Source organism: Sciurus carolinensis, chromosome 10 (genome assembly GCF_902686445.1).
Source record: "Sciurus carolinensis chromosome 10, mSciCar1.2, whole genome shotgun sequence".
In the NCBI taxonomy this organism is placed as follows: Eukaryota; Metazoa; Chordata; class Mammalia; order Rodentia; family Sciuridae; genus Sciurus; species Sciurus carolinensis.
The window spans coordinates 100,701,035-100,723,314 of NC_062222.1; the positions used below are offsets into that span (position 1 = coordinate 100,701,035).

The 22,280-nt window shown below is 36.2% G+C and overlaps 1 protein-coding gene across 4 annotated transcripts in view; it reads right to left on the reverse strand.

The window, feature by feature from the left end:
- Nucleotides 1-6,504: 6,504 nt before the first annotated feature.
- Ociad1 (OCIA domain containing 1) overlaps nt 6,505-22,280 on the reverse strand; it is a 29,359-nt gene continuing 13,583 nt past the window's right edge. For 2 of the 4 annotated variants that reach the window (XM_047566204.1, XM_047566205.1), the window contains exons 5-9: nt 17,326-17,373; nt 16,250-16,385; nt 13,865-14,040; nt 9,698-9,850; nt 6,507-7,021 (exon numbers count right to left, since the gene is read on the reverse strand). In XM_047566204.1, coding sequence (XP_047422160.1) covers nt 6,984-7,021; nt 9,698-9,850; nt 13,865-14,040; nt 16,250-16,385; nt 17,326-17,373 — 551 coding nt within the window. In that variant the 3' untranslated portion in view covers nt 6,507-6,983. Of the gene's footprint in view, nt 7,022-9,697; nt 9,851-13,819; nt 14,041-16,249; nt 16,386-17,325; nt 17,374-22,280 lie in introns of all 4 variants that reach the window. The other 2 variants (XM_047566206.1, XM_047566207.1) reach the window with 2 other exon arrangements.

A 22,280-nucleotide genomic window follows, 5' to 3' on the forward strand; every position in this document is an offset into this window, starting at 1 on the left:
TCGGCTGAGAACCCATCTGGTCCCGAACTTTTCTTTGGTGGTAGGCTTTTGATGACCTCTTCTATTTCATTACTTGAAATTGATCTATTTAAGTTGTGTATATCCTCCTCATTCAGTTTAGGTAATTCGTATGTCTCTGGAAACCCATTGATGTCTTCGAGATTTTCTATTTTGTTGGAGTATAGATTTTCAAAATAGCTACTAATTATGTTTTGTATTTCAATTGTGTCTGTTGTGATATTTCCTTGTTCATTCTGAATTTTAGTAATTTGGGTTTTCTCTCTCCTTCTCTTTGTTAGTGTGGCTAAGGGTTTATCAATTTTGTTTATTTTTTTCAAAGAACCAACCGTTTATTTTTTCAATTTTTTCTATTGTTTCTTTTGTTTCAGTTTCATTGATTTCAGCTCTGATTTTAACTATTTCCTGTCTTCTTCTACTTTTGGTGTTGCTCCGTTCTTTTTTTTTTTCTAGGACTTTGAGCTGCAGTGTTAGGTCATTAATTTGCTGATTTTTTCTTCTTTGATTGAATGCAGTCCATGAAATAAATTTTCCTCTAAGTACTGCTTTCATAGTGTCCCAGAGATTTTGATATGATGTTTCTTTGTTCTCATTTACCTCTAAGAATTTTTTAATTTCCTTCCTGATGTCTTCTGTTATCTATTCATCATACAATAGCATAATATTTAATCTCCAGGTGTTGGAGTAGTTTCTGGTTTTTACTGTCATTTATTTCTAATTTCAATCCTTTATGATCTGATAGAATACAAGGTAGTATCTCTATCTTCTTGGACTTGCTAACATTAGCTTTGTGGCATAGAATATGGTCTGTTTTAGAGAAGGATCCACGTGCTGCTGAGAAGAAAGTGTATTCGCTCTTTGTTGGATGGTATATTCTATAAATGTCCATTAAGCCTAAATTATTGATTGTGTTATTGAGATCTATGGTTTCTTTGTTCAATTTTTGTTTGGAGGATCTGTCCAGTGGTGAGAGAGATGTGTTAAAATCACCTAGTATTATTGCGTTGTAGTCTATTTGATTTCTGGAATTGAGAAGGATTTGTTTGACATACATGGATGAGCCACTGTTTGGGGCATAGATATTTATGATTGTTATGTCTTGCTGATTTATGCTTCCCTTAAGCAGTATGAAATGTCCTTCTTTATCCCTTCTGACTAACTTTGGCTTGAAGTCCACAGTCTCTGATATGAGGATGGATACTCTGGCTCTTTTGCTGTGTCCATGTACATGGTATGTTTTTTCCCATCCTTTCACCTTTAGTCTGTGGGAATCTCTTTCTATGAGATGAGTCTCTTGCAGGCAGCAAATTGTTGGATCTTTCATTTTAATCCAATCTGCCAGTCTATGTCTTTTGATTGATGAGTTCAGGCCATTAACATTCAGGGTTAAAAAAATTAAAAAAATAAAAAATAAAAAAATAAAAAAATAAAATAAAAAAAAGTAAAAAATTCAGGGTTATTATTGAGATATGATTTGTATTCCCGGTCATTTGGCTTTTTTTTTTTTTTTTTTTTTTTTTTTGACATGACTTGATTTCTCCTTTATTTGGCTGTTCCTTGAGGGTAGTTCCTTCCTTTGCTGATTTTCATCATTGTTTTTCATCTCTTCCTCATGGAATATTTTGCTGAGAATGTTCTGTAATGCCAGCTTTCTTTTTGTAAATTCCTTTAGCTTTTGTTTATCATGGAAGGATTTTATTTCGTCATCAAATCTGAAGGTAAGTTTTGCTGGGTATAAGATTCTTGGTTGACCTTTGTTTTCTTTCAGAGCTTGAAAAATGTTGTTCCAGGTCCTTCTAGCTTTTAGGGTCTGGATTGAAAAATCTGCTGATATCCATATTGGTTTCCCCCTGAATGTAATTTGATTCTTTTCTCTCGAAGCCTTTAAAATTCTGTCTTTATTTTGTATGTTTGGTATTTTCATTATAATGTGCCTTGGTGTGGGTCTGTTTTAATTTTGTGTATTTGGAGTCCTATAAGCCTCTTGAACTTGATTTTCCATTTCATTCTTCAGATTTGGGAAATTTTCTGATAATATTTCATTGAATAGATTGTTCATTCCTTTGGTTTGTTTCTCTAAGCCTTCCTCAATCCCAGTTCTTAATTTGATCTTTTCATGATATCCCATAATTCTTGTAGATTCTGTTCATGATTTCTTACCATCTTCTCTGTTTGGTCAACTTTGTTTTCAAGATTAAATATTTTGTCTTCAATATCTGAGGTTCTGTCTTCCAAGTGTTCTATCCTATTGGTTGTGCTTTCTATGGACTTTTTAATTTGGTTGTTTCCTTCATTTCAAGGATTTGTTTGGTTTTTTTTCAATATCTCTAACTCTTTATTGAAATGATCTTTTGCTTCCTGTATTTGCTCTTTTAACTGTCGATTGGTGCGATCATTTGATGCCTGCATTTGTTTTTTCATCTCATCATTCAATGCAGCATTTGCTCTTTCATCTCCTCATTTGCTTCCCCAATTGTTTTAATTATGTACATTCTGAACTCCCTTTCTGACATTTCTTCTGCCATGCTGTCGTCATTGGATTTTATTGCTATACCATCTAGGTTTGTTTGGGACATTTTCTTCCCTTGTTTTCTCATATTGCTCAGGTAACTACCCCTCTAGTAGAGAAACTCTGGAATATTGCAGATTTCCTCTATTGACTAATATTGTCTCTGTAGATTTCCAACAACTCACCTCTTAGCCTTCAGTAGCCTGAAGTCTTGGAGGAACTTGATAATGTTGTGGTCCACTAGGAAGCTGCCCCTCTATGGGTGGTGGCCTTCAGGTGGGGTATATTCCCTGTCAGTGGGCAAAGGCGCCTCCACTTGTTGACTGATGGTCAGCCAAAGGGGGACTAGACTGCAGACTGGGGCACGTCTAATCTGGGCCTGTGTCTCTGGTTCTACTGCCCTGGTGGGAAAGCCTCGCCCAGGGGGGAAGACTCACCCGGTGGGGAAGTTTCCCTGGGCAGCTCTCCTCTGAGAAGTTCCCTTCTGTCCAGAACTACCACCTGGACTGGGAAGCCCTCCTCTGTGATGTTCCCAGGGGTCTTGATCTACTGCCTGGGCTGAGGAGCCTGTCCCTGTGAGGGACTCCCTCTCTGAGCAGCCCTCCTCTGCTATGTTCCCTGGGGACTGGAGCTACTGCCTGGGCCTCGGACCCTCACTCTGTGTCAACGCCTCTCACTGTGCGGCCCTCCTCTGCAATGCTCCCGGTTGACTGGGTTCTCGACTCCAGCAGGGGAGTCCCACTGGGCCACCCTACTCCACGAAGTTCCCTGCGTTTCGGGACTACTGCCCCATCGGGGGAGCCTGACCAGTGGGAGAGACTCACCCGGTGGCTCTGAGTTAGTCCCAAGTCTCTCAAAACCTCCTCTTCTTGACTCCTGGGTCTTGTCAAAGGTCCTCTAGCCTCCTGTAGGTGTCTCAGGAAGGAGCTGCCCTTCCAGTGATGATGGCCACGCCCTCAGGAATAATTCTAAAGGCCTGCACCAGCCTATAAAGAAGCCTCTGGCTAGCTTCACGATGCAGGCGGGCTGGCTGGTCTGCCGGCTTGCTCGGCGATGGCAACAGACCTCGGTGTGGTGGTCAGGGGGGTCGCTCAGTGATAGCGTCTGTGCTTGGCCTGGTGTTTGGGCGGGCTGGCTGCTGGCCGCCTTGCTCTGCAACGCAGGCGGGTTGGGTGCCCGCCTGCTACCTCTGCGGAGGCGACCTAACTCCTGTACCTATCTTCTTGATCTTTGACTTGTCAACATGATTCACTACATCTAAAGCTAAAATGAAGGTATGCCTATTAGAAATTCAGGTATAGCGCTCAGTTGGTTTAGTGCTTGCCTTGCATGCACAAGGCCCTGGGTTCAATCCCCAGCACTGAGAAGGAAAAAATTTAAAAAAAGGTTTAGGTATAAAGAGGCCTTCTGGGTTTCCATTTTTGTCTCACGATGACAGTAAGACCACACTCAGTACTAGATACAGATTGCTCCATCAGCCTCACACTGGCCTCAGGCCTAATTCCTACAATAAACTCCCGCTCTCACTCACTCACAGCAGTTCTGCTTTTATATCAAATCTTATTCTAAAACTTGGTCTAATGTAACAAAAACTTTAAACATCTGGCATTCATTTGAGGATCAAGTGGAAGATGGATATTGAAGAGACGGTAATAACTCCCTAAAGGGCTTCAGGAAAGGTGTTAGGGGGTTGTCAATGAAGAATTAAAGAGAAGGAAAGGGCTGGGGATATAGCTCAGTTAGTAGTGTGTTTGCCTCATACGCATAGGGCCTTGGGTTTAATCCCCAGCACCACCAAAAAAAAAAAAAAAAAAAAAAAAGAGAGAGAGAGAGAGAGAAGAAAAGTGCTTTTGGAAGGTTAAAGAGAATCAGTAGTTAGCAAAAATGGTTACCTGTGATATCATGGGAAAACAGAAAACATGTCTAGTGAATTTGATGAGCTAATTAAGATTTCCAGGCAGCATTCGGCCAGGTGTCATGTGGCTTTTTCCAGCTGTCTAAATTAAAATGAGAAGAGAAACAATATAAAGAACAAATAATTCAGTTTCCAAATGGAATTTGGAGAGAATACAAAGCCTCAGAACCATTCTGTCAAATACCATATTCAGAAATGGCTTCAGGCAAAGACCAAACTCAAAGAGAAGCATGAAGATTCTTTTTGTTCAACATCTTAGAAAGATGACAGTGCCTATTAAGACATTTCAGACACACAAATGACCCTCTGTCTTAAAGGCATGCCTTGTATAACCTGTCCAAGACTTCTTATAATCTTAAGATGTTGTTCATCGATGTCACAAAGAGGCCAACACAGGAAAGGACTGTTTCTAACAGATGTTATTCATGATTTTGCGTAATGGAATCAATCATAGACACATAAGTTCACAGGTTGAAAAAAAGGGATTATATCAGCTTGGACAGATGGTATGAGGCCTTTGAATCCTCAGATTTCTGAACAGGGAGTAGGCTGAGTACACTACTGCAAACATGAGCAAACTTTATGGAGAATAGTTTGAGAGGGCAGGATCAAGAACCTAGGAGAATAACCCTGGGGAGCATAGAAGAATGGTAACTGGACTTCAGATTGCTATGGACAAGTGACTGGTACATGAATTCCATTTTACCCTCATTCAGTGGCAATGTCTAAAACAGTCATGTTATGGCCTATCATGTTAACTGTATTTGGGGTGAACAAAGCAGATAACCTATCACTTAAGTCAAAAAGTCTTCAGACTGAGAATTGGAAGGAGCTTTACCCAAACAACTACATCCACACCTGAACCTGATTAGATGAGCTGCTCAACTTCAGGCTGGTATAATGTGATACAAATTGGAGGTCTTGGGGAAAAGCATGAGTTTATTTTGCCCATGAGAGATGTGAATTACTAAGGCCAAATAATACATTGCAAAGATTTATTGCAAAATCTAACCCATATGTTCATTTTAAAATGTGATCAAGTGGGGAATCTGTATGCCCATCCTTTGACAGGCAGGGTTGTAATGAAATGATGCTACTACATGACTTTGGAGTAGACTGCACAAAAGACAATACTGTTTTGGACAAATTTCCTAGATGCTCTTGACCTAGCATCAATGACCACGATGCCAAGTACACCATGCTGAGTAAGCCCAAGCTAATCCAGCCATGGAAAAATCCCAAAACTAAATACTGAATAAGGGACCAGCTGCTCTGGTAGTTGTTTCTGCTCCATCTAGCATAAGACTGCAAACTTGAGACCCAGAGACAATACTCTGCTATATTCTTAATTCCTGACGTCCCTCAACCCCCAAAACCTTAACTGTCTTAAGATATCAAACCCTGGGATGATCTGTAGCATGGTAGTTAGAAAATGTTTCTGGCATGACAATTTCAATTCACTTGAACCAGAAACAAACATTGATTCGATTATAAAATCATACTTAATGTTTATTCCTATGGTATTTACAAACTTTGAGAACATGATTACAGAACTATGGATCTTTAATGTTCCGTAAGGGCCTTGTGTTAAGTGCTTGATCACCAAAGTGGTGCAAAACCTTTGGGAAGTGAGGCCTTGTGGGAAGTTCTAAGTTCACTGGGGGTGTGGGCTTGAAGGGCCTTGTGAGATAATGGCCTCTTCTTTTCTCTTTGCTCCCTTACTTTCAATGTAAGTCGTTTTGCTCTGCCAGGATGCACTGCCTCACCACAGACCCAAACCACAAGTTCAACAAACTATGAACTGGAGCTTCCCAAACTATGAGCCAAAATAAGCTCTCTCTCTCTGATTATTTCAGGTATTCTGTTAGTGATGGAAAGCTACAGGTCTTGCTTTTTTAAAGGCATTTATCTATTTACTACATACTGATTTATCTACATGGATGAAATTCATCTTATTAAATATTCATACATTATTTTGTATCCCTACAAAAAAAAAAAAACACTTATAATTGTACTTAAAAGAGAAATGAACTGCAAATAAAACCATAAAATGGAGAGGTGTTGCATGTTTCTTTATATTTTATTTACCATAAACATTAATAGAGCAAATACTAGAGAAAGGCTTTTTAATAATTTGATGATGTAAAGCTGAACACATAAAATGCTTGCTCCCCCCACCCACCCCAATCCAACATGCATATTATCACTAATCTTTATATACGATGATTCTTGAGCATCAGTCTCTTGACAGTTTGGAGTATCTTTGCTCTGTAACTTATAAGCAATTTCACAAACTGTACACAAGCATGGTATAATAACCATCATTCATAGCATTCCCGATCGTGATTACATTTACACAATATTAACACCAAAATCCGTGTTTTACAAAATATCATAATAAGTCAACCACAAAAACCCAGGATTTAGTTTTAAATATGTTTATGAAGACTGCTGCTGAGCTCAAAAGCATGCAGGTATTCATGACCACCTAGATGAAGCTGGATATTGAAACTCCTTCAGAAGGTCCAATGATGTAATTTTTCACTCATCCCAAGTATCTCCATATTTGTTTACTTTGACTAGGAAAAAAGCACAAATAATTGATGATTCCAAACAGTAATAAATAAAGGACACTCTCTTGTTTGTCGTTGTTGTTACTGTTATGAAAATTGTTTTCCCCTCATTTGAATAAAAGCATATGAGAGTCTTTATAAAAGGGGCTAGCTAGACTTCTGTGAACTAGGGGTGGTTGTTCATAGCTACAAATGCATTGTATCAAGAACTTTATATAAATACTTGATCCTTATAACAATCTTACAAAGTAAACACAATTGCCACTTTAAGGCCGAGAAAACAGATTAGTAACTTGCCCAAGGTACACACCTTAACAGGTAGAATAAAAATCTGAAGTAGGGACAGTTAAGTTAAAAGCCTGGGTGCCTTTACAACTTTACCACACCTTAATAAAGGTGATATATATTATATAGCATATACAAACAAAAGTTACAAGAAATAAAAATAATAAACTTGAATTTTATTTTTCAAAAAAATATAAACAAATGGTCAAGTCTTCAAGTTATGGTTACTCTTCTCTCACATGAGCTACCACACTACAAGAAGGAAATTTTTTCCAATATTCCTTAAGTTTACATAAAGTTAAAAGGTGAAACATGCTCCTGTGTTTTCTATTTTTAAGCTTCTTTTCTACACAGGCTCCATCTGTGAATTGTTCAGAGTCCAAATAATCATAACAATGTAAAGCAATTATCATAATGTGAACCCTTCAAGAAAATACACGTCAAAACATTTTCATTATTATACTAAGATATTATATCCCCCTTTCCTCACATTTTGCCTTTTTTCTTGCTCTCAATCCTCATGAGTACATGGTGGAGTTTTCTAAAAGCTACATGATGTGTGGTAATGTTTCTCTGACAGCTTATAGAATATGTGCCCGCATTCTTAAAATCTGTCTTAATTTCTAATTATTTAAATACCAATAAATATAATCCACATAAACTGAAGCCAAAAACTTTTTGTGATACTTCCAAGACCCTGTGAATTTACATGGTACTAATGTTAAATTTTCTATCTAGATTCAAGATTAATATAGAAAAATCATAAAAACTAATAGGTTTCGTAATAGGTCTTTGAATTACATAAAGCACAAAAGATTTTCACTTATAAAGAAAAAAGTTCATAGTTTTACATTACTGTGTCATGTGAAATAACTTTAAGACTGTTCAGTTAAAACCACAAATGTTAAAAGTCAGCAATTGCTAAAGATCCAACTTTTTTCTTTTCTTAACCTCTATTAGTACATAATGCCCAACCAAAATATTCCATTACTGATACATGAGTGCAAGGTACTATGCTATGCAAATAAAAGATTACAAAAATGAGAAAAATACTACTTCCTACCCTCAAGGAGCTTACAGTCTAAATCCTCAAATTAATTAGCAGAACAAAGTACCAATACGTCTTCACATAGTACAGAGAAAAGGTCACTAGATGCATAGTTTTTGCTAAACATTCCTTAATGACAAACATCATAAGCATTATAGATTACAAACCTATTACAAAACTAATATTTTTACATCAAAATTATCATTTGATTATTATTCAACATGATTGTTACAAAAGCAATTCTAAATGAAGTAACCATTAACAATGAGAAATGAGAAAATTATCTTGAGACTAGGGATATAACCCAGGGGCAGAGTGCTTGCCTAATGCATGTGGCCCTGGTTTAGAGCCCTAGTAACCCCGCACTAAGGATTTTTACATAATTTTGAATGCTTTATGGCATATGGCTCTCCAGAAGGCATCAGTGCTGGGGATTAAACCCAGGCAGGGTCTTGTGCATGTCAGGCAAATGCTCTACCATTCAGCTACATCCCCAGCGACTCCCTTCATTTTTAAAGTAGTAAATAGAAAATCTTGAAACAATAACTCATTCTCTGAAATTCCTAAAGAGAAATCAAAAAATTCTATTCAGAAATGCCTATAAAACCTATTCATAATTCCCTTTTCCTTTAGAGGTAAACAACTGTGTCAGAAAATTTACTTTGGGTACTATATGGGTTGTTTCAAAATGACAGAAACTTTGATTTAAAAATTGACTATTATAAAGATAAAACATACAAGAAAAGTAATCTCATTACTCAGTCATGATTCTGTGGTTCTGCCAAAAGTAGCATTACAGTTCAATCATCAACCTCAGGAGACCAAATCTGGTTATGCAAGAAATGCACCATTAGGAAAAAGATAACCATTTCCAAGATGACATCTTAAGAGGGCAAATTAAATGGTTGTATAATTTCTACATGGTTATCATAAAACTAGTTTGTCTCAAATCTTACTGTTTGGACTTCATTATTTCCTAACACAAAATAGCAGTTTGAAAAACCTTAAAAATGGAAGAACTGATAACTGTGAAATAACTATACAAAAATTTACTTTAGAGGCCATGTAAAGTGGTGCATGCCTATAATCCCAGCCACTCAGGAGGCTAAAGCAGGAGGATCCTGAGTTCAAAGCCAGCCTCAGCAACAGTGAGGCACTAAGCAACTCAGTGAGAACCTGTCTCTAAATAAAATACAAAATAAAAATGGGGATCCCCGGTACCCCCAAAAAAATTTATTTCAGTTAACTGCTAGAAGAATTAAATTGCATATGAATATAATTAATGTTTTAAACTAATACTTCATTTTCCAATCCTAAAAAGGTACGTGATTCAGACTAAACTATCATACCTTCTTTTTTTGGCACTCTTTCCTGCATAGGCCTGACTGAGGGGTCAGTCTTTTGTGCTAAAGTTACTTCATATGACTCTCTGTTTTTATTCCTTAATTCCTCATATGTAACATTTTTTCTTTTGGGACTTTCTTCAATGTTGGGTTCAGGTCCTAAAACAACAAACAGTTAATAAACAGTGATAAAAGAATTTGGATAAACCCAAAGCAACTAATTTTTTACAAATGCTTCTTATCTACAATCGAAATAGAATAAAATAAAATAAACAATCAAATTATTACCACCATTCCAAAGGTACTGTACTTTCCCCAAAGTAGTCACAAAACTAAAATCTATCCCCTTCTGCATTTAAGCTTTCATTTCTAAAATTTAAAATCAACATCAAAAGTTTTAAAATCTAAATCAAGACTGGAAAAAGAATGAGTAATAGTACAAACTGGTTAAAATGTCAGTATTTTAAACTGAAAAGTCATTCATATTGTATATAGAATTTTTAAATATTCTAGTAGTGACAACTGAACAATACTTGACACAGTGTAGTTTTTTTAACATTTCCATAATACTCTAATAACTAGTCTATGTACAAACAACTCCAATTTAAAAAAATTAATTTACCATCTTTATGTACTTAAACAAAAGTACTTGAAAATAACTACTAAAAAGTATAAGAAATAAGAGTTTAAGAGTGGGCACCGTTTTCCCTCTGTTCTACTGAGGTGGGAGAAGTGCCAACTATTCAGCCTGGAAATCTGCATTCATTCTTTATCTCTCCCAAATGAAGTCAAAGTGTGAACAGTATATATTATTAAAGAGTCAAATATTGATGTAAAATAATGAAGTATTCCCCTTTAATACTGATTGACAAGACCAAACACTAAACAATTTATAAAATATATACATAGCAAGGCCATATAAACATTTTCAAAGAAATTTACTAATGCTACCATTAACTTTCAGTGAAAAACTACTTACAAAGTCTTACAAACTACACCAGAAGGGTATTTTTCAATGAGACATACAGATTGGGCATATCATTTTAACAAAATATTAGTTAAACAGATTTTTAAATTCAATATTTATAGACAGTACTTATTTAGAACTCAATAAGGTCCAAGCAAATAATCAGAATTTTCCAAGTAATATAACTATATATTAAATATTGTTTTCAACACTAATTTTTTGATAAATGTATACTGTAGTGATCAAGAGCAGAGTATTTAAGCTTTTCCTAATTAGTTCTAATATACCATGGTAGAAAACTGAGAATTTTCTGGATGAAAAGAATGTAAAGAAAAACATTATACTCTTTCACTGGGTATTTAAAACACTTTGCATTGTACTAGTGATAATCATTGAACTAATTTCCTTTTGCCAAAATTATTTTTTAAGTTCTGAAGGAGCTATGTATTTCAGGAACCCTGGGTTCTAATCCCCACTCTGCTGACAATCAGTCAATGTCCTTGGGCAAATCACTAAGCTTCTCTGTATCTTGGTTTTCCCAATTGTGAAATACGGCAATTTAACTAGATGCTTTTTAGAGTTCCTTCCAGGTCTAATATTTTTTCTTATCCAAATGAACAATATTTTATTGTTCTAAAATTCTGTGACAAATCAAACATAATCAGATTAGGGAAAACTTTCCCCACTTATAAAGCCAAATAAAAATAACCCTACATTGTACAGAGAACATGATTTACTAATTTGGGAAGGTTATGAAGAGCTGGAAGGAATAATAAAATGTAAAACAGCACTGCTTTAAATATAACTGTAATAAATTACCTATGATAATTGTCTAATAGCTATGATAGGGATTAATAGCTCTTTTTACCAGGAACTCCTGGTAAAAGGAAGCAGAACTAAGGGAATAAATAGGACTTAAACAAAAGGAGAGGGTACCCTAGCCTGGTAAGGGAGGATAGCATTTGGAATAAAGCAAAGGAAGCAAACAAGGGTCCATGTGGAGAGCAGTTTTTGAAAAAGTGGCAAGTATGATCTAGAAAAAGGAGACAGAAAGCAAAGCAATGGATAGATGGATGGTTGCCATAAAGGCATAAAATAATATTAAAACATGGGTCTTGCTATCATCTGTGGGTTGATATCAAAAGGATTTTTATATGTTTTCTTTTATGTGGAAAACAAATTATGTAATATGGAATTTTCTAATGCAAACGGTAGGAAGGATGCAAATCATTACAAGAGAAGAGCTGGTGCATGACAGGAAAATGAATTTGAGATTGGAAAAAATGATTCACAGTGAGGGACAAAGATAGCTGCCTTTGGAGGTAAGATGGTGGGTCACTTTAACCATTCTCTAAATCTGCTCATCTCCTTTCCCATTCTAATTTGATGATGTCTTTGCTTGAAACCATTCAGGAGAGGGACAGAGGAAAAGATGAAAATTAAGAGATTCGTTAACTCATACAAACTTGAATCTCTTTGATCATTCAAACTTCCAATCTCTCCTGTTCTTTCATTTCTACAAGATATTAATAATCAGTCTTCTTCCCCTGTCTGATTCTAAGGTAGTACTAACAAAATAATAAAACTTCCTTCAGTGAGAATGTTCTACAATGGCACTTTCCAATATGGGATATACTAACATGAGACCACTGATCAACTGAACTCTGTCAAAACTACTGAGAAATTGAATTTTAAATTTAATTTTAATTACACAATGACACATGTTTAGTAGATACTTTATATTCACTTTCCTAAATCACATTCTGCATCTTCTCAAACCTTCCCTAATATACAATCACCTTCTTTCTTCTACATCCCTTTCCTCCCTTTAACCTACATATAGATTCAAATCTCTCCTATTTTAAACAAACCAAAAATTCCCCAATTGCTTCTTTAGCTTTATTTGCTCCCCAGTTGACTTAACTAAATTCACTTCAAAGTTGCCTTTAAAATGTACTGAACAGAGGTCTACAATCCCTTATCCAAACCCTTGGAGTTAGACATGTTTTGCAATTCAGTTTCCCAGATCTTTTTGAAAATACCATAGTACATATTCTATATCACTTAAAATCCACCCCTTCAGAAGTATGGGACAGAAATGAATAATAAGCAAAACCATTAATGGTTCTACAATAAAATATAGAAAAATTCATTTTAGGTAAATAAGTAAAGGTTCTATTTATATTTCTTATGTCAGTTAGGTCAGGGTTTGCCACCAAATGAGTTCAAGTCAGATTTCATTTTTTGTGGTATTGGGGATCAAGCCCAGGTTTTCACAAGCGCTATGCAATTGCTCTAACACTGAGTTATATCCCTGACCCTTAGGACAGATTTTATTTGGGGGATAGGGGGGCTTGGTTTTCAAAACTTTTTAGATTTTAGGCAAGGAATTACAGACCTATACCTCCTAATTTACCCCCACCTTACACTGCAGACATGATTGAAAGAAGGAAGGAACTAAATATATTATTACCTTCAAGGCACTGCCTCTGATTATTTCATGTAATTTCAATAGTTGAGAGGCCTTATATTGACTGTTCAAGAGATCAAGAATCTCAAGGTATTATAAATTAGTTACTTCTTATGACTAATAACGTCACATAGCTTGCAAACATCAATAATAATTTAAATCCAGGCCTTAATCCACTTTTACTTACACGTGTGATCCTCAAAACTAGTATTTACAAAAACTTCACAATGCATGTTCTCATGAGTCTTCTCACTTGACAACAGCTCTATAATGCAGGTATTATTTTTCTTAAAGAAAGCTGAAAGTCTTTAAGATTATCCCATCAAATACAAACTTAGCCTTCATGAAGCCTCTACTTCCTGGCACAATTTATCACTCTTTCACTATGGTACTAAACTTGTATGAATATTATTGGAGCCCATTAGTAATTTATCCTTATATTTCTATCTTCTAATAGACTTGAGAGTTTCTTAAGAACAAGAACCAAGTTTTATCTTTATGTCTTCCATACCTAGCAAGAAGGCCTGATACCTACTGGTCCTCCAGGAATGTTGAATGAATGAAAAAACAAATGAACAAAAGGAACAAACATGCTGAATTAGACAGATGGATGAGTTTAGGTTGATGGCTGATGGTGGAATGTACAGGTGATATCCAGCAGAAAAGGTCATCAAATAAAGTTTATACATACGTTGGACCATAAAATGCTGAAATTCATTTCAAGAGAAGTTTCTACCTTGGGCAATATGATCAGTAATACCAGTGGGAGTGGATTCATTCATAGAAGCACTGAATGGAATTGGCTCATAATGAGGCAACATCTCTTTTTCTATGTTGTCTGCTGCTGGGGATGTCACAAAAGAGGACTGACCACTCACATTTGAGTCATATTTTGACTTTTGAGAATAATGCCTGTAAAAGAATATCACATTATATAAGAAAAATAAGTTATTTACCTATACCTGAAGTATAATGGTTTGAAAACAACTTCAAATTTCTAAAATAATCATAATTCTAACTGACTTATGGTACTGGAGAATGAACTCAGGTGCTTTACCACTGAGCTACATCCCTAGCCATTGCCTTTTCTTAATTTTTTTTTTTTTTTTTTTTTTTTTTTTGGTGGTACTGGGAACTGAACCCAGGACCTTATGCATGCAAAATAAGCACTTCACCAACTGAGCTATATCCCCAGACCCCGCCTTTTTTAAATTTTGAGACAAGTTCTCACTAAGTTGTTCAAGTCCTCACTTAGTCACTAAGGCTGGCCTCAAATTTGTGATCCTCCTGCCTCAGCCTCCCATGTTGCTGGGATTCCAAGAGTGTATCACATGCCTGGCTAAGCAAAGGTATTTATAAGTAACAAAAGGAAATGTTTGGCATGCACAAGGCCCTCGGTTCAATACCCAGCACCACACACATGCAAAAAGGAAATGTTTGTTTCTGTCACACATACACACAAAAAAGCATTAAAGAGTCTTAATCCACTACACTTAAAATTATCACAAGGAAAACAGAAAACATATATCTGATTTCCTAAATATCAAGATTTATAGATTATTTTAATGTTTTAAAATTCTTAGAAATAAAAAGTACCTCAGTTCTAATTTCAATTAACATGTCCACTTCTCACATTAACTGGGAAGTTACTTCCACAATTAGGAATCCATATAGAAACACTAATTTGCTAAAGCAGATATAGTAACACAGGTAACACACTCTATCAAGAGATTTACAATGCCTGCCATGTATGATATGAAAATTCACCTATCAATCTACTTAATTACTTTATTACTTATTTATCAACATATCCAGACAAATTAATTTATCCATATTTCACAATACAAAAACTAAACCATAGTCTGAAGAAAACCAGTAGCAGGTTAAAAATATCACTTTACTAGATTTAAAAGTTTGAAATTTTTAATATTTGAGTTTTGTAAAATTGCTTACTTGTATTTTAATTACAAGTAATATGAACAAAATACAGCAAGTTTGGAATGAAAAGGAAAAACAATTATATACCACAACCATTATTACTTCCTACTTCTGATGTTTTTACAAGTACATATGTCTCTTTAAGGAGAGAATTTTATAGCCAGGTGTGGTTATACACACCTCTAAATCCCACTATTGGGGTGGGGGGAGCAAAGCAGGAAGATTCAAAGTTCAAGGCCAACCAGGGCAACTTAATGAGACCCTGTCTCAAAATAAAAAGGGCTGGCGATATAGCTCAGGAAGAGTGCTTGCTTAGCATGCATGGAGCCCTGGGTTCAATTTCCAGTAATACCAAAAAATAAATAAATAAATAAAAAGACTATTTTAAATACACACAATTTAACACTTTACCATTTCAATTTATCAAAAATATTTCATCACAAAGCTTCGCAGACTTCATAGTTTTAAGTACCTTCACAAAGCCCATTAAAGATATAACTTAAACCATTCTCCTTCACTGGGAACTAAGTCAACTCCAGTTTTTCTCTATTTAAAATTGTAAACAACTTTGTGCCTACAAGTTTTATTTATTTTATTTTTTATTTTTCATTTTGGCCCAATTTACAGAATTTGGTAAAAAAAACTCAAAGGATTCCAAATGTTATGAAATCCAACATACACTATCTAAAATACTTGTACTGATTAACATCAGAAATCTATTCAGTTCACTTTTGAAATTACTTAATCAAGAATTAACTATGATTCTTAGTATGATGCCACACTATCAAAACAAACATCATATTATATATCTCAGAAAAAATTAGTCACTTTACCACTGTTTTAAACAACAGATGCATTAAAAAGAAAAGAGGAAATGTTAAGAGATGAGATTGATAAAATTTGGAAATTCAAAAGAAAAATTCACAGTACAATAAAGCGAAGGTAAGTGACAAACTGAACCAAAATAAAGTCCTTTATTCTGGGACATGTACACCCAATATAATTAAACTCTAAAATAATGGCTCCATCTCTTTTAAAGCAAATTACCTTTAGTCTATAGCAAATGGCAAGTTTACAACGGTCCTTCAGTTAGGTAAAGCTTCATGCACAGAATTATAATACTGTCTAGTTATTTTTTTCCTTAACAATTAAAACCTTAAGTGAAAATAAGAATCTGGCCTACCCTGGTGGTAAAGATCGTCGTGCTTGTCCTGACCGTAAAGCTTCTCCAAGAGGGGAATTTTCCAGATTCTTGAACTTCTCTTGGCAAGTTTTCACATAAGAGAGCTTTCCAGCAAAGTATCCCATGATGCAAGCAACTTAATTGTAACATCAAACAAAATATGTGACTGAATAAATCTTTTTTGGCAAAAAAAAAAAAAAAAAAAATCTTTTCTAAAAAAGCATTTTTTAAAAAGTATGGTTCTAAATGTATGTCTTTGGTTTATAAAGTCTAAAACCTCCTGAAATAATGGTAAAAGGACTGCATTAAATTATACTCAAAAGTTCACAGATTCTACAGATGTAATTCACTTTCCCTAAAGAAATTAAGCCAAAATAAAGTTGTTATAAATCAACTCTAACATACTATAATTATTAAATATAAGTAGGAAATGTGGTAAAGATATGTTGGAAAGAGGAATGGATAAGGAATCAAACAGCAGAGTTCATTTATTTTCCTATAAAATGGATATCATATTATTTGCCTGGCCAATTTCACAAGATGGCTTTAAAAATAAAATTACATGCAACAAATCCCTTAAAATAATGCATTCCAAAGTATAACCTAAATATGGCAAACACTACATCATGTAACTATTTCCAATATAAAAGAGAGGGTAATCTGAAAAGATTTATGAAAAGCCTCAGATACTTTTTTTAAAAAGCAATATAGCTTATTAGTCGTATTGCAAAATGCAAATTAAGATTTTTAAAATAAGTTTAATTCTAAATATGTGATCAGAGTATCTGTACAACTTTCCCCATGGGCAGATGAATAATTTATTTTTTAAATACTGTATATTTACAAAGTAATTTTGAATGAATAGTTGTAATACTTTATAAAAAGCATTTCAAGTAATTTATGATTTTTTTATGTTAACAAAATATCAAAGTTGCTCATTCGTGAAAAGCTTAAACACACTGAGTTGTCACAGCATAAAATCTCACAAATAATATGAGTAAGTCGAAACATTTGATAAAAATTAATGATTTTATTTAGGTAAAAAAAACACAAAAAATAGTGTTGATCATACTTACATATAAGTTTAGGGATGGAACCATATTTGGGATGACTTGAAAGGATTCCTAAAGAATAAGGAGTTAAGTATTTTTGAGAAACTTTGTTGAAGAAGGGAAAAAAACAGTTCAGAATGCATTTAAATTTTAGCTGCCAACATTAGCATTTTTATGTACCTAAAGAACTCTACACTATTTAAGAGAATCAAGTGAATTCAGAAACAACAGAACTACGAAAAAATCCAGAAAGACTCTAAAAATTATTAGGGGAATATAAAGATCACTTGATATGATAAATAAAAGAAAACGCTTCTATGAACCACAGAAACAACCATATTTTAAAAGACATCATGTGCAAATGCTAAGGGCCAAGGTGATATTATAGAAAGTGAAGAAACTTGAGAACCACTATCACCAGATATAAAAACCTGTGATAAAGCTATAGTAATTCAAACAGTCTGGTTAAGTGCAATGAATAAGTAAACTGACCAACACTATTGGACACCAGAAATGGACCCACACATAGTCACAAGATTTATGATAAAGGCAAGACTGTAGTAAACAAAAAAATCATCCCTTCAAAACATAGTACAGTGTCAATTACATATCTGTATGGGGGGAATGTACCTGGATCCTACCTCATACTATATTCAAAAACAATTACGGATGGCTTGAAAATTAAAATATGAAAGATAAAAAAAAAAAATCTTGCGTAAGAAAACATCTTTACGTCCTTGGAATAGATAAATATCTTACAAAGGCCACAAAAAGCACTTATCAAAGGAAAAACTTGATAAAGTTTCGATAAAGTGAGAAAAGGTCCTCAAGACTTCTTTAGAGGGAGATGCAAATTAAAATCACACTGCAATCAGTATCACTGCTCATCATAATGGCTGAAATACAGGAGACACAAAAACAGCTAGTGTTGGGAAAAGGCAGAAATGTAAAAACTGTGTCAAATAGTTTCACAGTATCTACTAAAGCTGAATAAATATATTCATAATCTATGACCCACCAAAATGACAACCAAGATACTTCATTCACGGCAGAACTTATTGAAGTCAAAATTGAAAACTACCTAACTGCCAATGTGGAGGAGAATGGATAAACTATGGTATATTCACACGCAGAAAACTATACAGCAATGAGAATAATAAATCTATAACATCCAACAATATAGAAGAATCCAGTGTTATACTGGTAAACCAGTTCTCCATATAAAAAGCCCAGATCTTAATGTCTATTAATTTCTACAGAAAGGTCTTTGGCTTGCAAATTTCAGTTTTCAGGAACCAGTACAAGACAGTATCAGCATACCACTGATAAATCTAACAAATAATGTTTTAAGAACCAACAATGTATAAAATACTTACTTACAAGATTTTGTGTAATTATAAAGTACAAAAACATAACTAATCCATATTGTTAGCCTGGATTCCTTCATTCATACCACCAGGATCATAAAGAGGAGAAAAAGCAGAATAGTTAAGAGTATCCGCATTTATACATTTATAAGTTATTCCTCATTTTGTCCCCAACTAGTTACGGACCACAGACTATTATAAACAGGAACAGTATACTAGGAAGTAAAGATGTAATAATAAATAAGACACTTTCTTTGCACTTAAGGAGCTTACAGTCTAGAGAGGAAATTAAGACAAACAGAATACAGCATGAGGCTTGCTACTTATCCAATCAAATATTTGAGTTATCTATTATGTACATTATCTAGCCCTCTGACAGGTGCTAAAGGCAGCCCATTTTCCTAAAGGGAAGTAGCAAGGATGGAAGCAAACAAGACTTGTTCAAGGTACACAATAGTCTTTGCAACAAACGGCTGCATTAATTATAGTGGTGGTACAGATGGAACTACACAGTTGACAGAGAAATGAATTAGTTGGAATACAAGACATTAATAGGACAAGGGAGTTAAGAGACAGAAGTTAAGAATAATGTCCTGGACTCCTGGATGTCAGTGATGCCATTCAGACATGTGGTTGTGGGGAGGAACTGGTTTTGAGAAAAACGAATTTAGTTTGAGGGCCATTTAAAAGGGTCATCCAAGAAGATAACTAGAACATAATGTAACAGATACAAAGGCTAGAAATAATCCTGGGGATTTAGATGCAAGAAATGGTCACTGAAGCTTATATTTTGTGAGGTGTAAGTATAGACTTGGGATGGGGATATAGTTCAGTGATAAATTAAGAGCTTCATATGCATGAAGTCCTGGGTTCAATTTCCAGCACCCACCCCACCAAAAAAAGTACATAGACCAATAATTAAAAGTCAAAGCAGAACTCGAAAGAACACCAACATTTTTAAGACAAGTGAAGGAAGAAAAACCTATATAAGAAAATACAAGCACCAAAAGGTAATAATTTTTTTCTTTTAGTGCTATATATGAAAAATAGTATGTAATTCCTATTAGACACTCAAAAGTCATAAAAAGTTGAGGAGTTGCCTGAGATACAAGAAAAATTATTAATGTGCACTATCATGGTAGTGATATGAAAAGAACGTTTTAAGAACTGGTGAAAGTTGTATGATGTAGGATAAGAACAAAAACTGCCCATCAAATTTAAGGAATAAGGAGGTTGTGTTAGCTGAGCATGGTGGCACACATCCATAATCCCAGCTACTCAGAAGGCTGAAGCATTAGACTGCAAGTTCAAGTCAGCCTGGAAAACCTTGTCTCAAAACTGAAATTAGAATGGTTGGGGAATAGCTCAAAGGTAGAATGCTACTGTGTTCAATCCCTAATACCACAAATACGACAAAACAAAACAACATATATGAATAATCAATGACACAGACAAATGGGTCAAAAGAAGTAAACAGTGAAGCCCTCATTTATAGTACTTCAAATTCAAGGCAGTTGGGAAAAGTCAGAAATGTGTAGGACAGATTTTTCTTTTTTAATTGTTCTTTCTTTTATAATAGATCACAAACGATTAGGGTGCAGCCAAGAACACGTGAAGTATGACACACCATGGACAAAAGCATATACAAAATGCCAAACATCTGGATAAAATGCAAAATGCCTTGAGAGTCTGAATTCTTTTTCTGAATTTTACCATTTCTATCTTATTCTCCAATTGTCCAAAGTCTTTAACTCCATGTGAACACCAAACCTCTGAAATCTTTCCTTTTTCATGTCCTAATCCAAACTGTAACTTCTCTTGGTTCTTAGTCATTCAATGGAGTTTTCACTCCTTCCTGCATGATTCTGCCTCTATCCATGTCAGTCTCTTGACAGCTCTAAGTCAAGCTTATTGTTCTAATCATCAGTTCCCTTCTTCCTAATATAATCTTCCTTCTCTTTTAATCTAACTCCTGCTCATCCTCTGAAATTCACTTCTTTCAAAAAGTGTTCCTGGCCCACACAGCCAGCTTCTCCAGGTTCTCGGAACGGAACTGGCCCGCTAGTGAGAGCCTGTCTGAACAGAGCACGCTCCGAGTCCCGGAGCCCCTGCAGTGCAGTGTACTCCTGCAAAGAACCAGCGGAGAGCCTCGATCTGCAGTCAGCCTCAGGGATAAGGGCAGGGCAGCAGGAGACCTCTTCAGGCGGCACTGCCCACTCCGGCTGCGGGCTCTCTTCACGGGGCGATCCAAGATGGCGGCCTAGAGGGAGACTGCACCCCCGGTCGCTCCAGAACCCAGGAGTTAAGAAGGGGAGGCATTGAGAGACTCGGACTGAAGTGGAGCCACGGGTGAGTCTGCCCACTGGGTAAAGCTCGGCCCGGGTGGCAGGCCCAGATAGAGGTGGCTTATCGGAGCCGGGCAGGGCAGCTAGAGTCATCCACAGGCAGTCCTGCGCACTCCGGCGGTGGGCCCCGCCCACACAGCCAGCTTCTCCAGGTTCTCGGAACGGAACTGGCCCGCTAGTGAGAGCCTGTCTGAACAGAGCACGCTCCGAGTCCCGGAGCCCCTGCAGTGCAGTGTACTCCTGCAAAGAACCAGCGGAGAGCCTCGTTCTGCAATCAGACTCAGGGATAAGGACAGGGCAGCCGGAGACCTCTTCAGGCGGCTCTGCCCACTCCGGCTGCGGGCTCTCTTCACGGGGCGATCCAAGATGGCGGCCTAGAGGGAGACTGCACCCCCGGTCGCTCCAGAACCCAGGAGTTAAGAAGGGGAGGCATTGAGAGACTCGGACTGAAGTGGAGCCACGGGTGAGTCTGCCCACTGGGTAAAGCTCAGCCCGGGTGGCAGGCCCAGATAGAGGTGGCTTAGCAGAGCCGGGCAGGGCAGCTTGAGTCTTCCCAAGGTAGTCTTCCACACTCCGGCAGTGGGCTCTTCCCACACGGCCAGCTGCACGGTGCAGGCCCACAGTGAGAGCATTTCCGCACAGAGCCAGTTCCAAAACGTGGAACCAGTAGGGGGCTAGGGGCAGTATTCTTCGAATGAGCTGCTTTATCAGATTCCTCCAAGACATCAGGCTACTGAAGGCTGGGAGGTGATACACTGGAAATCTACTGGGACACTATAAGCCAATAGTGGAAAACTGCAATATCTCAGGGTCCCACTGACAACTGACCATTATGAGAAAACAAGGGAAGAAAATGTCCCAAACAAACCTAGATACTACATCAATAAAACCCAATGACAGCAGAGCAGAAGAAATGTCAGAAAGGGAGTTCAGAATGTACGTAATTAAAACGATCAGGGAAGCTAATGAGGAGATGAAAGAGCAAATGCAGGCATTGAAGGAGGAGATGAAAGAGCAAATGCAGGCATTAAATGATCGCACCAATCAACAGTTAAAAGACCAAATACGGGAAGCAAGAGATCATTTCAATAAAGAGTTAGAGATACTGAAAAAAAACCAAACTGAAATCCTTGAAATGAAGGAAACAATAAACCAAGTTAAAAACTCCATAGAAAGCATAACCAATAGGATAGAACACCTGGAAGACAGAACCTCAGACATTGAAGACAAAATATTTAACCTTGAAAACAAAGTTGAACAAACAGAG